The sequence below is a fragment of the Melanotaenia boesemani genome, chromosome 12 (genome assembly GCF_017639745.1).
Source record: "Melanotaenia boesemani isolate fMelBoe1 chromosome 12, fMelBoe1.pri, whole genome shotgun sequence".
NCBI classification, from domain to species: Eukaryota; Metazoa; Chordata; class Actinopteri; order Atheriniformes; family Melanotaeniidae; genus Melanotaenia; species Melanotaenia boesemani.
In genome coordinates, this window is record NC_055693.1 from 7,128,299 (window position 1) to 7,151,108 (window position 22,810).

The following is a 22,810-nucleotide window of genomic DNA, read 5'->3' on the forward strand; positions in this document are numbered from 1 at the left end:
TGGATGTCTTTCTGCTCTGCCTCTGCAGCCAGCTGCTGATGAGGTTTAGGTGTAATTGTGGAAAGGGTCAGCCACTCGGGCCAATTCAAACCAATTTTTCCCTCATCCTTTTCAGTGTGCCTCCCAAGATGTTTTAATGGTAAGTGGTGACTGTCAAAATCGATCCCAGAATTTTCTGTCTTAATGTCTAATTAGTATTCCAAGATCCATTTTTACATAAGCAGTTTGTCAGTGCTGTCAAACACCCTGCAGTGTGAGTTGTCCTTGGCATACGGGCAAATCAAAATTTGATGAAGCATCCAATCAACACACATCAGAGGGAGTCTGCCAATACTAAAGTGTCCGTGTCATGGTGTGTATTAATTTGATTTATAATCTTTGGTGCGTGTATGGGTTGCATCATGGAAAACAGCAAGGCCAAAAACACAATGATGCTTCTGGCCCTTGTCTGTGTTAGCTTGGCTGCATGCCCGCTCCAAGGAGGGAAAGTTGGATGGAGGTCTGAATTCTTATCCCCCACATGGTGGCGTGAAAAGGCAGAGGGAAACTGGCATAGTGAGGTTGGAAAAGAATACACGATGTCTGAGGAGTGTAAAGATTCTCACCAAGCTTCATTAGTGCATCATATACGAAAAATGTTAATTACTATCCTACATGTTCCTGGAATTATGACTATCTGATACAACAGACACCTATAGAGAATGCACATCAATGTCATCAACGCACAGAACTGTGGGAGAAATCGCTATTTTGGGTGTACCCACCATCTGTTTACATCAGTTCAACAGTGGCTCTCATCTTTTTAATCTACGTCTTTTTCTGAATTTCCGACGAGTGCTACGTCCTGTCATATTTTTTTCTCGAGTTGGTGTACTCGGCTGCAGCAGCAGCTTTGTGATCAGAGCACAAAAAGGAAATTAACCAGCAGATTTCTGTCTTGGTGCCGTGCAGTGAATACGTTGGATAAACACATCCCAGAGAACAGCGGACTTCTGCAGAAACTTTCCCAGGTGATGTGGTTCTGGCTAAGTGTGGGTTGGATATAAAGGACAGTTTGGACTTTTGAGCAGAAGTAAAGATGGCTGCAATTAAAATGTGTGAGCAAGATGAATGGGATGATGAGACAACAGATGACATGGTAGCCTACACCTGAGAATTCATGTAGAAAAGGGCGACAGACACAATAAGTATGTGATTTTAAATCCAGCGGTACTGATCTGGATGAAACTCCCACATGCAGATGAGCACATCACGATTTTTGTATATTTCATTGTTCTTGTAATAAATAAATACACTTCTGTATATTTTTGACTGCTTTCATATTTTTAGTGCCTCTTTTGCAAGATGTTTTAAATTAATTAAGCCTGTGTATTTAGACATAGTACATCTTTCTTTTATAACACCCTGAATATATTGATCAGAAATAAATCCACACAGATGAACAGATATTTTTGATTTCAGAACCAAAATACCAGAACAATAAATATTTGATTAATTAACAGTAATGATCAGTATGATGGTATAGTTGCAGCCAACTCTTCGTAGGCTCGCAGGTTTTAAAAAATCGTGTGTAAAATGGCTGCATGAATATTTAATGATCGGTACTTTTTAAATTCATGACTGATGTAGGAAATTACACCAATTCCAGGTAAACATGACTTCTGAGACTAGAACAGGCAACGCATCTGAATCTGAACATTCATTGTTCAGCAGATTGTAACGATCTAAGTTCTTAATAACTACTGTGTCTGCATCGTAACGACTCTTCACCTCTCTTGTAGGCTTATCGCAGTGAGGGCGCATTTTAAACATGTTTTTTTTTTTTTTTTTTTTTACACGGTCTACTAGTGAGAAACCTTAAAGTGTCGATGGAAACAGTAGCTGGGTTCCCTATTGCAGGGATGTCAGTTTTTCCAAAATGTAAAATTTCAATGAATTTTTAATTAACACAAACTCCCAAGACCCTGCAAACCTGAAACATCTATAGGACATATGTTTTTGCATATAAATCCAGCTCTGGTTGACGTGCATACGGCGTCTCTTCTGTCTCACTGGGGTGGCTGATGAGTGAGAAAGCTGCCGTTGTATAAAGTCAACAAACGGCTGGCAGTGGATGGATGGGAATACTTGCAGGCACACAATAAAGAACCAAATCTCCAGATATTCTTAAAACCTAACTGTGACTGACTCAACTACATAGACAGGAGATGTACTTTTCCGAGGATGTCAGTGTCCCGTGAGTAAAGCCGTTGGAGGAAGGAACTGAAAAAGAGCAGCACTGCTTCAGTATAAGCTGGCACGCTCTCGGGCTGTCATCCCCGAAGTGTCTCTCCTCAGCATCAGTCTGTGTCAGGGCTAATCTCACAATGTCTTGCTCTCTTTATTCTTTGTCCTCTCCACAGTGTCTGTTGTTTGCAGGCTCCTTTCAGAGGTCATGTGAAGAATAAAATTACATTTGCTTTTATTGGGTGGACTGACATCCACACGTAGATGGTAGACTATAAAGAAACACTACCTGAGTTCAAGATTTATTCATATTTTTACCCAGTTGTTTTGCTTTTGTTTTAAGTTCTGATGTTGACTTTCCTCTATTTGATTTCACCAAATATTTAAGAAGTTTCCAAATATTAGTTATTTAAGCCATCTCCGTAACTGTTAGCTTGATACGCTGCAGTCCTTTTCCACTCACTTCATGGCCCAATTTTGTCTTGATTTATTTATTTGTGTTTTTTTTAAGGTTGAAGTATTATTCTCAGTATATAAAGATTAGATAATGACCTTAAACCTTTTGGTTATTTTGATGATTCAGAAGTCAGATTTTTGTCCTGTGGAGACTTGAACTACAGCTGTGGCCGACTTTGCAGCTGAAACGACATTACGCTAAAATGTAAATGATCCATTGTAAAATAACATTATGATTCTAAACTGAGCACACTCACAAAATGCATCTTCCACCAAGGCTTGTGCTCTTTTTCTTAATTTTGAATACACATAATCTAATTATGCACAAGCATTTAATAGCTTCTTGCTCTCCACCAGGTTTAATGAAATTCAGCTCTGTAGTTTTTCTGTAATTTAGCAAATCAGATAAAAGAAAAATGACCAGAAAATTATCCAGTTAAACTATTAATTAAATGAACAATCGCCTTTCTGCATTTTTGGCAATGAGGCAAGAAGAGCTGACGTCTTCTTTATTTGTTGTCTTGGTTTTAGATGATGAAGCATGCGTGGGACAGCTACAGACAATATGGCTGGGGTCACAACGAACTGAAGCCCATCGCTAAGAAAGGACACTCCACAAATATCTTTGGTAAGTCAGACACCTCTCCTCTCTCCTGCGTCCGTGCCCGTCGGCAGTCTGTTCACACAGTTGTTAATTACACACAAATGCACGCGTGACTGCACACATTCGGTCTTGTTATCAGTCAGCGCGCATTTACACATGCACACACTTTTTTTTTCTTTTGTGTACAAGGTTATGTGATAATGCCTCCAGCAGGATGCACATCACTCCAGACAGTGTGTTGGTGAACATCAGCAGAAAAAAGATTACAAGCAGGCAGCACATCACTGACCGGCAAGATGGAAAAATAAGAAAGAAAATGCATCCAGTTTACGGACAGCTGATCCGTTCAGCAGTTATTAGCTTACGAGAGCTTGCTCACGTATGTGGCCTATGAATTTTGAAAATACTGATTTATATTTTTTGTTTATATTTATCTATTTTTTTATTGTATTTTGTGTCTATTTTGCAAATTCTTCTCTTGGCCTCCCTGTGTTGCCTGTTCCTGACTTTCGGTTGTAACTTTGTGGATGTAGGGCGCTTGGGTTTGCTGTGCTCTGGGTCCTGTGTGAAACTGAATTACCTTTAAAGCATAAATAAAGTTGTTTGAACTGAACAAAGCAAAGATGCTGTTGATGTGCAGTTGATTGGATTTTAATTTTACCTGCCAACAAATGAGGTGAAACTATGTTACGCTCATTTCACTTTTAAGAAATTGAACAGGCTCTTTTTCCTTCACAGCAGTGTCTCTTGCACTTCCACAACATCTCAGAATTAATCCTCTGTAAGCTGCGCTTTGTTAAGTTCAGCTGAAAAAGAGCAAACCTCTGGGTAATAATTGATTTTTTTTTCTTTTTCTTTAATCAAAAGATCAATAAATGTACAATGTTTCCAAAGTCAGTAGCTCTGTTTACATGGAGGCAATTTGATCAGATCAACTATTAATTTAAAGTCTTTGACATCTGAATTAGATCAGACTGATCAATGTTTAGTCTGATGTTTACCTGAGATATCCAGATCCATAGCTAATAGTTAATCTTGATAGACAGTTGTGATAAATACAAACTAAAACAATCAGTCAATAATGATGTTGTTTTTTCAAATCAAGTAGCCCTGAGGTGTTTGTCAGATTGTTTGTAGAGATGGAGACGTTACCGTTGGCAGCCACCTTTTATTCTCCTGAGATGCTGATCTGGGGCAGCATTTCTTCTGAGATTTGAGTTGTAGAGGCTGCAGCCAACTAGACGATGATACAGATCCAACAGCAAACTGTGCTGGAGAGATTTTATACCTTTTTAATTTTACCAGAACACTTCTAGATGGAAAAATACATTTTAAAGAAACCCCCAAATAATCAAATAATAGCTTAAATTTGGATTATTTATTAGTTTTACTCATAGTTTTAGATGCATTCTTTTAGACACTTGCGTAAAACATCTGATCTTTTTTACCCTTGAGACTAGATCACTGGCGCCCATGAGCACTATCACTTATATCATCAACAGTTTCTCAGGAACTCTAAGTAATTTGACGGACCTTATCCAAGCATTTCTATCCCGTCCAGGAGGTTTACAATCCGGCCGCAAAACATAGTGTTTTATTCTGAGACTATAGGATAACTCTACAATGAGCGATCCATTATAACACAATTATTTATCACATTTTTGTCATAAAAACAGATCACTATCACTACTATGTTGCTAGAAGGTTGAAAGTTTGACAAGAAGTGGCTTGAATTGCTAATAAAATTGGTGCTGATATCTAATCAGGAACAGCCAAAGAGCAACAAGTGACAAGAAAGATCTATGTCTAAAAAGAACAAAGTGATGCTCCTCTATGGCTGGAATAAAGCCAAGAAGATGTTTTTGATGCAGGGCGGCCCCAAAAGGAGCCGAGTTGGAGTTGGTTTTGTGAGGATAACTGTTCATAAATTAGTTATTTATGATTAGTATGATTAGTAATAAATTCTGTTTTGGTTTTTCAGGTTGGTCTTTATGGCCCTATTTCAATTCATAGATTCATTTTACACCATTTTAGCCTCATAATCTGACAGCTGAGTCTGTCTGGAAAAATAATGTGTGGATGTTGAGTGGGATTAAAAGGCTTCAGGTTCTACATGTACTTTTACATTTGAAAAAAAACACAGGTGGACCAAAAATAGTAAAAAATAAATAAATAATGGCTTGGAGTTTGAAGTATTAATCACAGTGGTAATTAATAACTGTTGTTAGAGATGAACATATACAGATGAGGAAGTATTTATATATATATATTATACATGTTATCTTTTGGGCATCAGGCAACATCTGGATGAAATATCTGAGTCTCTGAATTAGTGTTTTTTAACCATTTCCTGGCCAGCTGTATTTATCTTCATCTCACTTTTAACTTTTCAGTGTTTAGTTGATGACGTACAGAAGCTTTTCAGAGAACCTAACTAAACGCTGCAAAGGACTGTAACAGTCAACTAAGCCCAGAGACGTTTTAAAACCGAGCTGAAGATCATTATAAAGCAGCCTTCAGCAGACTGAGATGGCAGTTTTGTGTTGCTCATTGTGAATGCCTTGAAAGCGAAGTTTCAGAGCGGCTTGGTGGGATTTACATCAGGATGGTTTTGTCTGTCAGTTGTATGCAGTCTTTAATTGTACCTTTTTTCAGTGTGGATTAGGTTCCAGAAACACTGGAATTATCTAAAATACTCTCATTCCTACCGCTGCTGTGACGTCTTCTGAGGTCTTCCAGCTGCCATGCTGGCTTATGTAAAAACATCCATGAACCTCCATCCGTTGTTGATAATGACCTTTAAATAAGCTGTTACTGTAAATTTATTCATATGAAGCTGTTGCTTAATGTTGTTTTTCTTAATTTTTGTGTGTGTGTGTGCTTAATGTTGCTGGATGTGTGTGTGCTGCATATGGAAACACAGTTATGAGGTTTTACTTTCCAATGAAGTGCGGTGTGTTAAACCAGCTGGAGGAGCGTGTGGGACTTTCGTGAGCTTCCAGATTGATGCGGTTTATGTGTGTTTCCATTCATTGGTGTTCCTGCTGGTTGGATAGTTCATCTGGAATGTGTCCTTTTGTTTTTCTTTGTCTGTGTATGCCCCTTTGTAATAAGTGAGTCTGGGAATGTGCAGGTTGTTAGTCACAGGGTGGTCAGTGAAGACACAAGGAAAAGTGATGCATTCTCCACAAAACACACTTTATTATTGATGAGGGGTATCCTATCTCCCTGTGGAACTTGGCTGTATTGATTGTCTGTGTGTGCATGTGCTTATAACAACAGTACAGAAAAGAGAGGGCAATACATATTCTAGATGCAGCAGGCTACTGCTGTATCCATAACTCTTATCAGCATTGACAGCTTGTACCACGGGGACACACTCAGGAAAGCTGAGTGAATAGAAACACTGTGAGATGTGGATTTAAATCACTTTGATATCTTGTCACTGTAAGTGAAACTCTGATGCAGTATGCATTCATTGTAAAGCCTCTTAGATAGAAATTACATTTTTGTTTTGTATTAATTTTTACCTGTAGTACCTACTCAACTGAAGGGAAGTCTGGATAGTCTAGTGACGAAGTCTCGCCTTACTACTCAGCCTCACTCTGCCCAGAAAGAAGAGGAGAAGCCAGAATGGTAACAAGAGGACTGTTGCTCTTATTGTTCAGCTCAGATTACCTTGAGTTGTTACTGGGCCTGGCTTGTCTGTTTTTCTTTTGTCCCTTTTTTATTCTGTGGTGAATACATAAAGCTGATATTGAGCACAGATGCAAACCCAGCCTCTGTCTGTAACTGTCCATGGTTTCAGGGACAATGACCTATGGTAGTGTAAAGGATACATAGTGAAAGCTGAGCTAACAGAGGCACAGTTCCCTTCATAGTACAAATCCACAGAAAGGCTTAGATGATGTTAACGGTATAGATTCAGCTAAAAAACCAAAGCCTGGTTTGATTTGTTTCAGGGACGATGATCTCAGTGAAGGAGCAAAATGTTTGTTGAAGAAGCAAAAACTGGTCACTTGTGGAACATTCTGATCCTTTATTTGGCCATATATGACCAATATTAGGGATGCACCTATACATTTTTTCAAACAGAGTACAAGTACGAGTACCTACGTTTCAGTACTTGTCAATGTTGAGTACCGATATGAGATAGTTTGCTGGTAAGGAGTGTGAACCAGAATGTCAGATGCGACTTCTGTGTGTTTTTAATTGTGTGTTGTAGCAAATGGGCCATCGTGCAGTCGTCCTCTAAATGGAAGGTTAGAAAACTGTAAGAATCTTCATAAATATGGAGAATAAAGTGGTTTTTGGTGATTTTGGTTCACCGCTACAACAACGCACCTGTATTTCCATGTTATTTCCACCGATTCGTCTCTTTGCATTAACGTGTTCACACATTGGTATCAGGCATCCTTTGCCAATATGTTTTTTCTTTGTTTTGTTTTTATGAAAGTTTAATTTATTCATTCATTTTTTAAACTGCTTATTCTAATTAGGGGTTGTGGGGAACTGGAGCCTATCCCAGCAGTTACAAGGCGAGAAGCAGAATAGACCCTGGACAGGTTGCCAGTCTGTTGCAGGGCCTACACAGAGAGACAAACAAACATGTATGCTTACAATCACTACAATCATCAGAATTTTGTCGTGTCCTTGGGCGAGACACTTCACCCTCCTTTCCTCCAGTGTTGGCATCGCTGGTGTATGAATGTGGATGACTGTTCGGTGGTGGTTGGAGAGGTCATAGGCGCGGATTAGCTGCCATGTCTCCGTCGGTCTGCCCCAGGGCAGCTGTGGCTACATATGTGGCTTACCATCACCGGGTATGAGTGAGGAGTGAATGAATAATGGATACAATGTAAAAGCGCTTTGGTGCCTTGAAAAGCACAATATAAATCTAATCCATTATTATTATTATTACTTATATTGGATGTTTTTTAAAGCAACCTCAGTCTGAATGGTTGATGGTCCAACTTCTGTGTCACTGATGTCACAGATGTCACAATTCTGGACCAGCTTCAGTTTCTCTCCAACTTCAAAACTGATAGACACACTGACCTGTAGCATCCATACTTCGCTCTGTAGACACAGCTTGCTGCGTCTGACATCATGTGTTCTGTATATGTGGGTTGTTGACTGTTCAGCCTGCTGGTGGTCGCATTTAAATTTGAATGTTTTCAATGTGAAAAACCTTCTAAAAACTCAGCAGAAAAGTGGGAATTGAGCATTAAGACCTGCAGTATGAACAAAAACTTATTCTCTGGAGCAGTGGTTCCCATCAGGGGGTCTGGAACCACCCCCAGTGGGCCACCCAAAGAACACAGGATGTCCCTGAGGCTTTGAACATACAGAGCCATTGTTATTAATGTCTACAAATTGTCCCTATTGTCCCCAAAGAAAATAGGTTGGGAACCACTACTCTAATTTTTACGTGACACTTCGTGGGCAACATCCAGATTACGGATAAGTTACCCAGGCCAACACTTCCTGTTCAGACCACTAAGGATGCCACAATAGCTGCAAAATCATTACCACTGCTGTAAAACTATGTGAAACCTGACCATCAGACATCAAGTGGACAAGCTTGCTTCATGGACTTGCTCTGAAAGCCCAGTGGAGTCAGTGTCTTGGTGCCTGAGTGCAAATCAAGACTTGTTGCTGCATCTCACTCCTGCAAACCATTGTCACAAGAATACCCAAAATTGTATATTCTATGTAGGGAAAGACAGGGTGTTTGGAGTGTGAAACACTTACTGTTCCTTTCCTTGGGAGGACATTTTCCAACATAATTTGTGATATTTATGGAGAAATTATAAAAGAAAAGGATCATTTCTCACACAGCTCTGTTTAGCAATGATGCATCATGCTCACATGCTCAGGCCATTACATAAATTCTGATTCATTTAGTAAAAGCTGATAAAAACTAAATAGTAATTAGTCATATCAGATGCTTTTGGGATAGTGTTACGGCTGGCGTGTTATGCTGCTTCTGCTGACCTGCATGTGACCAGTGCATGGTCAGAAATAATTGATCACATGCAGCAACACATCAGGATCAGCAGCATTTTTTTCCTTGGGTTATAAAGTTGTTTAGATTCATTTGTAGCTTTGGGCAACCTTATTAAAGCAATTTCTGGATGTAACCTTGTCTTCTAACACATGTGGGAATCCACTGGTAAATCAGAGTTCTGCCCTATATACGCTGCTCCTCTCTTCCCTGAAACCTGCAGTCTGTTGATTCTAATCTAAACTTGTTCACACAGAATCTTTCCTGTTCCAGTTGCATGACTATCTCCCATGAGTAACTTTAAGTTGCTCTCAGGAAATGATATCACACAGCCTGAGGCAGGAGGAGGTGGAGGTGATGGAAGGGATGCAAACTTCAGAGGTAGTTTGAACACATTGATCCCCTGTCAGCCCAGTACTGGAGGGAGGATGCTCATTATTCATGAAAAATGCATCTTTCAATACTTTGGTTGTTTGTCCGTGGAGATAACATTCTGCTTTATCTGTTTTAAACTTGTCATAAAGTCACTTGAAAACCTGGACCAGTGCAATCCTATTAATTATTAGCCATGCAAGGGCCAGTTGGATAGGGAATAGCTGACAGATCATGTATCTAAGAACAGCCTCCAACTTTAGATTCTGTTTGGTTGAAGTCTCATCCAGGATCTCAGAATATTGGATCAGACGACACTTTGACTTCCTGCTTTTTTGATCGATACAACCTAAGGCATGTAATCTACTTTAGAGATACTGGATATTCAGTCCTACTTAAAATCTCTGCAGGGTTTTGTTAGCTGTTGTAATGACCATTAAGTCATGTAGCTTTCCTTTCTGTCTCCCAGCATTAAGCTCATGTTATAATACGATTGGCTCCCAGGGTGAGACGGTACATTGCATTCTGGAAATGCACCAATGTGCGACAAGCAGAAACTTGTACTTAGTGAAGCAAAATAACATAAATTACTTATGTTGTTTTAGGGGTATAAAGGAGTTCATATATAGCTCTGTGCTTGCACCAACATGTGGATGGACTGGTGCATCGGATGTACTGCACAATACTTTTGAGGATTGTTGTTGTAAATGTTGTTGTCTTAGTGGAGTAGGACCTGGGACCTGTTCCAGAAGTCTGGTTATGTTGAAGTATGGTAACCCTGAGTTGAGGGAAACTCTGAGTTCTGGGTCTTACCCTGAGTCTGTTACCATGGTAACTGACTTTGTGAAGTGAGCCTTCTCACTGGCAAGTTCACCATAAAGAAACCCGGAGTCTCTCCCTGTCTCCTCCCACCTGAAGCAGCTGCCAGGCATGGGTTGTCCGTACCAAGGCCATTCCAGAGATTTACAAGCTGAATTAATACAAATCAGTCTACATAGGGAGAGGATTGTAGTTATTTAAATTCTGTGGCTGTAGATATCCAACATCACACACTGTGGACATGTGGTGATGTCACAGCAGGATTTGTGCTTCATGCTGCAGTGCTTTTTGTAAACAGAACCTTTTTTAAAAAACATTAGCAACACAGAACATTTTGGAAAGAGAACTATGTGTCGAGTAATGAGGAAAGTATATTAAAACAGCATTTGTTAGGGGTTTGAATGGTAAATGGTAAGTGGTCTGTATTTATTTAGTGCTTTACTGTACCTGGAATGATACCCAAAGCGCTTTACAATATACATCACATCACCCATTCACACACACATTTACACACTGATGGCAGAAGCTGCCATGCAAGGCAAGGTTTACATTACTAGATGTAGAAATAGCCACTGTGAAATATAAATTAGATATCAAATCACGGCCCAGAACAATGTGCCTTACTTTTCTGAAAGGTGGGTTACGCTTCACCTTCAGTTTGTGTGGGTTTCTGCAGTGGGATTGAACCTGAACAAAACTCAAGAATTTATTCTGTCCACCAATATTTTAACCCACATGCTACAGTTGCAATAAAGTTAAATATTAAGTCAATGAACTAGTGGATTCCTGCTTCTACGTCAACTCAGCAGGATTTTCTCCCATGATGCTTCTCTCTCCTTAGCAACAGCTGCAGTGCTCCTTTCTATTGCTTTCTATTGCTTTCTATTGCTTTCTATTGCTATTCTTCAGTACCCACAGTGCTGCCTGGTAAACATGCAACAATAAACACAAGACAAATTAAAATACCAGAGACCAAAACATAAAAAAAACAAAAGTAATACGGGAGCCGATCTTGTAGTAACTACGCAAAGCTTAAGGCTTAGTAGGATAATTGTAGTGAATGAATACATAGATGGACAATTAGAACTGTCCTCTTGTGGGGCTCAGAAGTATTGTGTGATTGGTCAGATTTGAAGTGGGCGTAGTTAACACGGACAAGAATGAAGCATAAATTTTTGGCTTCCACATTTCCCCTGATGAGCGGTTGAACAGATAGATTTAATGAACAGCTGATTGAGGTGGTGAGAAAGTAGATAAATGTAAACAACACGTGGGATTTAAAGACACGGACACTGCCTTCGCAGCCCCACCCTGCCATGAACAAAGCTTCTCGTGGAGTACGAATTAATTGGACCATCACAAACTTTTTTCTTATTTATGTGACCTCGAGAACAAGAACAAAGCCTCATGATAATAATTACAGGTGTCTGGTACATAAAGTAGCAGGTTGGCCAAGTGGCTGGTGTTCAGTCTGAAGATGCTTTAATTTTGATTGTGACTGTATAATAAAATGTTGCTTTCAGTCTTGTTTTATTAGAAGGGATGGTTTGGTAAATCCTTCTAGGACCAGCTGTCTTAAAAATTTGTAACAAGAACTTCATTTTAACATTTAAATATTCATAAAATGGGACAAATGGCCAGACCACGTTCTATAGTCATGATGCTGGACATGACAAGTTAAAAGGGGGAAAATATTGAAAGAAACAAAAGTAAAAAATTAAACAGCCTGGAGGTAAAAATATTTTAGTTCAGTTGAAGTAGTTCTGTATTAGTTTTAGCAGAACTTTAAGCAAAAAAAAAAGGTAAATAAGTTGATTGGATTTGTAGCTCACAAGTGTATTCCAGTCTGATTGTTTTCTAATATATTTTGTTTCTTATAGGAAAAAAAAACAATCGTTTTGTAGGAGAAAATACACAAAATGCCACGATGGATATACTTTTCTTCAAGTGTATAACGACATGCTATAGAAGTGTGGTAATACTTCAATAATAATTCAGCTAAATTTTCTAAAGAATAAATGCTATTTATTGATCATAAATAGAAGAATATATATATATATATATATATATATATATATATTTTACAAACTTTCAAAACAAAACTTTAATTATATAAATGTTTAGCAACGAGGTGGCGTTAAAAAGACTAACTCCTTCTATGAATATTATACCAGGTAGAAATGTACCGTTTTTGTCATATTGACCCAGCTGATTTCAAAGTGGAGGATGTAGATGATGCAAACACAATCACTGTTACGTTTATTCGGGATGGGTCGAGCAGCTACTGATGTTCAGAAGTGACTGACCAGTGAGAAAGATGCTAGTGGAAAATGTATGTAGGGCTTTATTTTATCCAAGGCTGGAGATTGGATCGGAGATTGACCCAGTAATGACCCGCTCTTCCTCCCGAGCTGCAGCCACCCTGATGTAGCTGAATCAGTCTTCCATGTTTTATGTCAGTAATGTAATTTCTTTGTCAAATTGCTGAATAATTGTTTTATTTATTTAACTCATGTGAAGTAGTTTATGTTTGTTACCCAGGACTGAATTGGTTCAGTTTTTTTGCAACTTTCATCACAGGAACACATCTTTGTCTTTCTGTCTCACACATGCCTGCACATTTGTACTCTAAATTACTCTGCAACAGGTATCTCTTTCTTTTTTTTTTAACCACTTTTCTCTTCTTTGCTGCCTGACAGTTCGTTCAGCCGCTTGTGTCATGGCTGTCCTGTCTTGGTGCATGCTGTGCCCTACACTCCATCACATTAATGGAGCTGTTCTGTTCAAGTTTAATAGGAATACAGTCTATGTTTGGGTTCTCTTATAGGTGGCATCGTTGGGGTTTTTAAATTTTTTACTAAATTCTGCTAATACATTCAGATTGAGATGAAAGGGATTTTGTTATCACAACCTTGTGATATTGGACTGATGCATCTTTAAATCCACCACAGGAGCGTTTGCCCATTTCTTCCATGCGCATCCCTGTCCATCAGCCTCCTGATTAAATGGTGAGATTTTGTTCTGTTTGTTAATATCTGCTAAATCATTTAAATGATTTTCTTTTCAAAATGGTTTTGCTCTTTGCATGGAAAACAGACAGGCTCGTAAAGGGACCACACGCAGACTGAATATTGGATGTGTTGATAGTTGTGGTGGAAGAAAGGGTGGATTGGGTTGAAGGTTTGACTGATGATTGCTTCATAACTTTTGCCTGAGGGGCCACGGCTGCTTCTTGCATTAGAGAAGCTGAAGGAGAGAGAAGCAGAGATCATGGTTTGGAGATGGAGAGAAACACAACTGACCCCTAACTAAGCCCCCATCTTTCTATGTTACTGTTGCTATGCTTGTCAAGCTCTGCAGTGTGCCGCTCAGGGTGATGATAGTTGAAGATTTGCTGGTTCAAAGTCTGATTTTTACCAACAAAAACAGGGAGCTTAACTTCTGATAGTCATCTCTGTATTTATTGCTTGTTGTTATACACTTGAAAAAAATGAAAGTAAAATATCTTCATTGTGGCATTTTGTGTATTTTCTCCTACAAAACAATAGTTTTGTGTATGATATTTTAGTTTTTTATTTAGTTGTTTGTTTTATTTTGTTTTGTTTTATTTTGTTTCATTTTTATTTGTACTTATTATTTATTTTCTTACTCACTTTTAGGTGCACTAATTTCTCTCATCCTTCTTTGGCTTTTTAAAAACAATTAATTAAATAATTTTTACAAACATCATTCCATGTACCATGAATGTGTTCTATTTGCCTAATTTCTCTAAATATACACCAAAGTAACCCAGAACTGTCACTTCTGTTTATAACAGAATAAGCTCTATTGTCAATGGGGCATCACATGAACGAACATTTACTGGACAGGATGAGCTACTCTTTATATCATGATGAAAGTTTAACATCATCATTTTCATACTATCACATGTTTTACAATCTCACTCCATCTCATACTGCTATGTTTTTCTAATGACCTTATTCATGGCCCTTAAAATCCTTCACAGAGAACACAATGCAGGCTTTCTGCCTTTTTAAGTGTAAAAGGAGGAATAAATTGAATTTTGCCCCCAACTAAGCTTCAGATGTCATTCAGAACTCTCTGTGGTTTTCTCTCACTGTTCCCTATCAGATCCACAGTTCAGCAGGGCTGCAGGGGCCAAATTGGACTGCAGGAAACAGCAAGATTTGCCTGTTTTGAAATGCAGCAGGAATGTGCAAAAATCCTTCTAAGAGCTGAATAAACAAGGCCATTATGTGTGTGAAAATAAAAAAAAAAATTAACTAAACTAACACAAAGAAGCTTTGAGATTTTATACCCACAGGTCCCGTCTCCCCCATCCCCCTTTTTTTTATTTTACGTTTTCTGCCGGACATGTGACCACATGATGGTGAATGCAGGAGCCTAAAGTCATGGCATTGAATCATTTTATGGGGCACTGAAATATTTACTGCCTTTCTTGTGGTAGTTAGGTTTATTGGAGAGATCTGGTTTAGTACCACGCAGCGAGCTTCAGTTTCTGTACAAAGATGTAAAAAAGAGTTTATCTGTTTATGTGGCTGGTAGTACCTGGCTCTGTGTGTAGCTTTTTTCAAAGCTCCGTCTCCATTTTGTGTTGTCAGGATTTTAAATATACATACTGATGAAATATAAAGAAGTCTCTTTTTTATGACCTTGTCTTCTGTTTTTCCGAGAACTGGTTTTGTTGAGCTTTAAGCGGACATTTTTCTGATAATGTGGATGTATAACGTGCATATTGGTATAAGCATTGTGCAGCAGTTAAGGAACAAACACATTCAATTCAATTCAGCTTTTTTTTGTATAGCGTCCGTTCACAATGTCGTCATCTCAGGACACTTTGCAGACAAATCAGTTTGAAGCAATTTATTGTCATCCAATCAGTATTTCTACAAGCCAATTCAGAATAAATGAGAGCCTAGATAAGGACGACCAACTGATTGCATCCAATCTTGATTCTGATTCAGTCCCCCGTCCTGAGCATGCAGGGGACATCCCCTTACTGAAGCATAAGGGGTTAAGGCTGCTGCATTACAAGTCTGCATTTGTCGTCCAGTATTATCACGTGTCAGTCTGAACTGTTGACATACTGCAATCCATCCGGAAATAATCAGGATAATTCTGCAGCTCTCCTATCAGCTGGTTGGACTATTATTGAACTTGCTGCCAGATCAGATAGAGCTACTTTTATATTTATTATGTGAAAACGTGGGAGGACGATGAAATCACCTTCGCTGTTTGATGGTGTAATTTTTACCTGATTGTAAATTTCTCCAGTGGACGTGAAAAAACACTTGAATGTGTGCAAGCTTTCTGTACTCAACAACATTTGTTGTATGAAAGGATTCACAAGGACACACAAATATGGACTTGATGTTAAAAGCTTTAGGTAGCCAACATTTGATATCACCTTAGATACTGGCATTTAAAGACAAGATTGCAGTGATGTGCTATGGAAAAATCGAGTTTTTCTCTTCCCAGGTACTACCTGGGAACCCTCATTTTGGCTGTAATTTCTGATGGCTGTTTTGATTTCTTTCTAATCGAGAGGTTAAAACATGAAAATTCTGGTGAATGGATTTGTTTTGTAGTCAAAAAGTTTATAATCTCCCAAAATAAATTTTTCACCACAACTTTAGCATTAATTTGCAGAAAATTACAAAATTATATTCAGATACTTAATATGATAAAAAAGTTTTCTGATCAGACCAATACTTTGCCTTTTCTCTAATTATCTAGTCTGTTTGTGATCAGTAAAATCTCATGGTTTTGTTATGTGGTGTTGGTGTTAAGTTGGACATATTGTATGTTGTAAGATCCACCAAAATTTGGTTCTGAAATTCAGGAACCTCCTTTATGCTTCATCTGTCCATTTTACATCCTGTACCCAAGCTACACCTGGCACAGTTAACTTCAGCGTTATTAGCTTCATTGTCTTTGTACGGATGAGGGAATGCCATCAAATGACTTCACTGTTAAACTGGTGCTGACAGCTTTGACTTTGGCGCCAGGCCTGGAAACAGGCAATCAGGCTGGAGTTGAGCCAGGGAGCTCATGTTGAGAGGAAGGCCCAGTCAAATCAGTCGCTCTCTGAAGCTGAAAGCAGAACACAGCAGATGTTCAGTTCCGCTGCCAAATAAGTTGGTAACCAGTTATCATGCAGCCAGACTGGTCTGGATTGGCCTAGGGAGTTGACTTGGCTTTGTTTAGTGCCGCTTGGCTTTTTACAAAACAGTCTGAAGTGTCACATTGGACCCTGAGCCACAGAGGAGACAAACTTCTACAAAACTGTAGCATGTGTGACTGTTAGTGTACACACTTTTAGTCTTAATATTTTGGTTCAAATTCTTTGAGATCAGCCTGAATATAGAAGAGCAACAGAGTTTTTTTTTTGTTTGTTTTTTAAGATAGAAGCTGCTTCCATGATGTATGAGAATAAATGTATAAGGTGTTTATTTAATTTTCTTTAGTTACTCACAAAAGTCAGGTAATGTAGAAAGGGTGTATGTATTATAAACACGTATCCCCACCACATGCACACACATACTCTGATATTTTGTTGGACCACCTTTAGCTTTGATTTAGGCAGCATTCGTTTCAATGAGCTTCTACAATGTCACAAGATTCGTTTCCATCCGGAGTTGCATTTATTTTTCTCCAAGATCTTGTGTTGATGATGAGAGAGTTGGACCGCAGTGCAAAGCCTTCTCCAGCACATCCCAAAGATTCTGAATGGAACTCAGATTGGAACTCTGGCCAATCCATGTATGAAAATCATGTCTCTAGCTCCCTAAACCACTCTTTCCAAATCTGAGCCCCATGAATCCAGGCATTGTCCTCTTGGACTATGCCTGTGCCATCAGGGCTTGATGGCTGCATCACTTCGTCTGCTTCTCTTCTTACCCTGATGCTTCCATCGCTGGAACTGGGTAAACCTGGACTCATCAGACCACATGACTCCATTGCTCCAGAGTCCAATCTTTATCCTCCCTGGTATATTGAAGCTTTTTTTTGCCCCGATTATCCTCACTGATAAGTGGTTTTCTTTTTAAACAGCTGTTCAGTCCCAGTCCTGAGTTCCCTTCGTGCAAGTGGAAACGCTCTTTATTTATTCATTTTTTATTCAACATAGCCGAGTTCTACTGTTGTTTTTCTTCTGTTTGATTTCAGTAAATGTTTACATAATCACTGATCACCATCATTCAAAACTTTTCTCTGACTGCTTTTCTTCTACGAAGATGATGTTTCCTCGCTATCCTTCCATCTTTTGATAATTGGAAAGTTCTTAACCCTAACCAGCCGAAACATAATTATCCATGCAGTAATTATCCATCGGGAGGTTCTTACCTATTTGCTTAGTTAGATGCAGATGGTGACTTATTTGTTTTGGACGGCTAGTATAGTTTCTCCTGCAGACATGTTTACATTTCTAGGTACAAACTGTCTTGGCAGAGAAACCTGACAGCTGAGCTGACACACTAACAATGCTGCATCCCGGATTATAAACGGTCTCTATGACCACGTTTTCTCCTACAAAGTGGTATCAAGTGATCGCATCTCATTACAGATTACAAAAATACAAAGTACTTGTTTTAAATTCTCTGTTATCGTTGGATCTTTGAGATTCCTGCAGTTACCAGTAGATGTGTTTGTGTGTGTGTCCGCTGAAAATGACTTCAAGATCAGCAGCAGTGTATTTGTAGAAAATAGTGTCCCAGCTAGTCTGAGTAATACCCAGATCTCATTGTGGATGTATTTTACAATATGAAAAGAGTAAAAATTGCTGTAGAGTATTCCCATCTTAATCATATTTTAGGAGTTCCTGATTATTATAGTGAAATCATACAGAAGGATGTGTAGCAGGAATCAGAAAGGATGCACCCCCCCCCCCCCCCCCCCAACACACCAACACCACCCACATCTTCTGCCCGCATTTTATTCACACCCAAATCACAAAGAATGTATGCATTACACTGAAAAAGGCAACCAACTCCGAAACAAATCCCTCAGCTCTCTATCTTTTCCCGTTTGGAGAGAGCTTCAGTTTATAAAACAAGAAGATACCAGGCCTGAACACCAGCTTTATGTTTTGAGCCTGGAGCTCAGTGGCCAACATGGAGGGTGTGAGTATAAATAAAGTTCAAATGATGTGGATAGAAGGTGTGAATTTAGTTCAAGGACCAGGAAGTGCATGTTTTAATGAGAAGATGAGTGTGTGTTGAGTTTTCATACTATGTGGTTTGTGGTTGCACAAGGCTTTGGTGATAATTCCCCAAATAGATAAACCTAATTCTGGCCAATTTGTTTCAGATAAGCAGAGTCTGGCAACCCTAAACCTACCTCTTAGAAGTGCCAATTCAGCTTCATGTGGTGCAGTCGGTGTTGTATCAAAGGCAGCAGAGCTCTGAGAAAACCAGCTGCATCAGACAGGCACAGAGAAACTCTCCATGGAGAGATAAGACCCGTGGCAGGTAAAGGCAGGCATGAGGCAGATAAATAGGAAAAGAGGATTTTTGTTGAAGGCAGTATGCTTAAAATCTATGAACTGATGACTGAAAAATACATGCATAGAAGGGCAGAGGAGTATTTGCACATGAGAGTTTGGATGGAGTGATCAGGGGAAAGATTAGGAATAACACAGTCAGACAGTGATGAATGAGAACAAACAGATGGCCATGTAGATGAAGGAGGGGCTGATGGAAAGATGGAGGGAGTGATGGAGTGGGGAGTCTTCAGGTGTGACCACAAGGTTATTTCCAAATTTGTGAGTTAGCAGAATATCTCAAGGTTATTAAAACATGGCTCCTGTTAGTCAGAGCTTCCATTTAAATCCTTTCAGTCTTGATGTTTTAAGTGAAATTACAACATGGGAATCAATTAGATGGCGACTTCCAGGTGTCTGGAGTTTAGTTGTCACAAATAGCAAAAATTATATAAGTAGTCAAAGTATTTACATTCTTTTGAAACATCCTAGACAAGTAAAATTACTTGAATTTTACTAAAAAAAAAATATTTTTAAGTGGGAAAGGAGAAGTTTTGCTTTGGTCTCTGACTTAAATATATACTTACATATATATATATATATATACTCATAACACTGTATGGAACCAGTATGGTGGTGTAGTGCTGTTCATGGACACAGTGAGTGTTGCATTCAGGAGCTGTTGCTCAAAACCTTTACATGACAACAGTTTTCTCTGGTTTAATCCTTTTTGACAGGCATCAGTGATGTCACAGTGTCATAACTGCCTCCAGCGTACCTGTGGGTGTAAGTGACAGACGGGAAGGAGATGGGGGTTGTGTGGTGCAGGAGAGGGGCTCAGCTCCACCAGCAGTCAGGCCAATCAGTTAAGATCCGGCAGACGGCCAGGGCATCTTGCTATCAGCTACGCTTCTCTGACTGCAGCGTATTTTTAGAGAGATTTAGAGGTTTCTGTCTATGATGATAATAAGAGCGCAGCTTCTGCATGAAGCCGAGCGCTCTCCTTTCTGAATGGAGCCCCAAGATAAAGAGGGATGCTGGGCAGGCTCGGGAATTCAAGCAGTGCATGCTGTAGCTGATAGAAATGTGGAAGGAGTTAAAGGGAAGTGCTGCTGACTGGAACAGTCTAAATATCATGTTAATGGATGTGTACTCATCTGGATCTGAAGATTTTCTGACAACTTTCGGGAATTTTCCATACATTAAATGAGGATGTTTCATTGAATCCTTTATAACTCCTTTGTTTTATCAAAGCCTATTAGAAATGAAGACAATATAACATTAAATTGCTTTTACGAGTTAAATGACTCATCTTTCTGTAGATTTGAACACGCTCTCTTCTGAATATCATGATGCATTTTACCACTTTGTGAGACTGTCTCTGATGGATTTGCATCCAATTCCAGTTTTAATTCTGTATATAAATACATCTCTGAGGACTTTTTCTGCTCTATGACTGAACAAATGAATCTAATTTTGTGGTTTCTCATATTTGTCTTGTGCAGGTAATTCTCAGCTGGGCGCATCCATTGTGGATGCTTTAGACACGCTGTACATCATGGGTCTGCATGAGGAGTTCAAGGACGGCCAGGAGTGGATCGAACAGAATCTGGACTTCAGTGTGGTGTGTACCAGCCTTCCCCTTTTTTACGTGAAATATTTGGGGGAGAATAAAGTTGACATTGGTGCAACTTCATAGCTGGATTTTCTGATTTGGATGTGACGGACACACTTAACCTCTGGAAGTTGGTCAGCCAAAAGAAAATGAGCTCTGAAACAGACTTTTTAATCTGAAGAACAGCTGTAGAGGCTGCATTTTAGGTCATTACGACATAAATAAAACATAAGTATAATACATCTCTTCTAATTTTAATAAAGAGTTGCCCTCTCAGTTGAGGCCTTTCCAGATTAAGCTCTGTTGGAAGGTTTTCAACATGTCATTCTTTTCTAATATACATATGTTGTTCCAAAAGAAATTAAAATCTTCTACCCTGAGTATTTGCATGAAAGAGGTGATGTTCACCAGTCAAATGAAAATAAACAGAAACCACAGTTTTCTAAATGCTAAATGAATCCACCTTTTGCTTCCAAAAATGCATTCAGATTTATGTGTTTCTGGAGTCATTGCACTTTAATCGTAGCATATTAGTTGAAATGGCACACACTGGCTTTTCCATTAACAATAAAAAAACATCTAGAGGAAAGTGTGACATTTGAAGCTTGTCTGTGGTAATACAGACTAGTTTCTTTCCACCAGGTCCCCATAGCTATTGTTTGTCTCAGACCAGCAGTTATCTTCTGCCCGGTGTGATCTGGAAAAAATTAGTCTGAAGACATTTTGTTTTCACATTGAAATCCGCGTCAATAAAATGTAGCGCGACATTTCTATACGGCTCTATGATGTGGCTTGACCACAGGTCGAAACATTGGACTGTAGCCACGTTCTTCACAGCACCCTCACCACACTCATCATCCAGGGCAGGGAGACACTCCACTAACATGGAGACAAGGTGGCAGTGATACGTTTGTCCAAAGTGTTGATGAGTTTCTTAAATCTCGGGTTGTTCACTGTGTTAACTGAGAAAAAGTTCTGTTTGTTTATAACGTTTGTCTCTCTGTGTCTCTGGATTATTTAGTTGCGACTCACAAAAATGGAATATTTTACTATTTTCTTGTGTCGCGTCGCATGCCCCCATGTGCACACCTATGGAAACGAACGCAACATTTCACATGCACGAATGTTGCCTGTCGCTTGGCTGGAGGAGGGCAGCGATTTCCGCCTCATCGTGCAAGTTCCATAGAAAATGAATGGACAAGGAGCGACGTCGCCTCCCGTGTGTCCAGCCGATCACTGGCGAGGTGTTTGCAACTCGTGCTGAATAAAACCAAAGCAGACGGGGCTGTGGGAGGAGTCTGCAGCAGAGCGCTGCGATACCAGCGGCGCTCGACAAAAATAATCGGATCCTTTCATTTTTATGATCGTTGAAAACCCAGATCGTAATTGCGATTAAAATTCGATTAATCGCCCAGCCCTAAAATTTGCTAATTTTTTATCACAGTTCTTCAGCAGCTTCAGCACCGTTTCTAATTCATTTTTGGCACAACATTCGTCATTTTTAGCTTAGTTTACATTAGTGTAGGGAAGATAAGTCTTAGCATCGTTCCCTGTTTTTTCCGCACATTTCCAGCTGTAGTCAATGGTACAGAGGAAATACTCGGCGGAGCAGGTGAGAGAACTTACTGTACATACAGCACTTACACGACCCTCCACATAAAACATGGCTTCAGAAACAAGCAAACAAAAAGATAGTTCAAATAACATTAATTATGTAATATTTCTCTGCATTTATAAGTGTTTTGGTCTGATGGTTTTTTTTTGTATTTCTTTTAGACTTTTAATGCTGTATATCCTTTTTGTTTTTAGGGAACACTTAAACACTTAACACTTAAAAATACTCCATCACATGATGTAACAATGGAAAAAAATGCCCATGTATATATTTCACTTGCTTTGTATTGCAGCTGAAATCAGCTGCAATACTCCTAAAAAGGAGTGTTTCTCAAAAACCTTAAAGAGGCAAACTGCTGCAACAACTTGTATAGAGTAAAACTAAGCTTTGTGCGTTTATTTTGCAAAATGGGATAAAAAATTTTATATTTATTGCATAATTTCAACACTTTCATGAGTTTTTATTGCTTATTGACTTTCATAATCTTTTCGCTTAAGCTGTACAGATCATAGAAATATGAAGCACTTGATGATACTTCAAGAAATGACTCCACTATGAACAAAAATAACGGAGTAGGCACAGGTGGACCATTTCTG

The 22,810-nt window shown here is 39.1% G+C and overlaps 1 protein-coding gene across 3 annotated transcripts in view; it reads left to right on the top strand.

The window, feature by feature from the left end:
* The window catches only part of man1a2 (mannosidase, alpha, class 1A, member 2), a 127,114-nt gene that overhangs the window by 36,776 nt on the left and 67,528 nt on the right, over window positions 1-22,810 (top strand). For all 3 annotated transcript variants that reach the window (XM_042001643.1, XM_042001645.1, XM_042001644.1), the window contains exons 4-5: window positions 3,214-3,310; window positions 20,490-20,608. In XM_042001643.1, coding sequence (XP_041857577.1) covers window positions 3,214-3,310; window positions 20,490-20,608 — 216 coding nt within the window. The remainder of the gene's footprint in view (window positions 1-3,213; window positions 3,311-20,489; window positions 20,609-22,810) is intronic.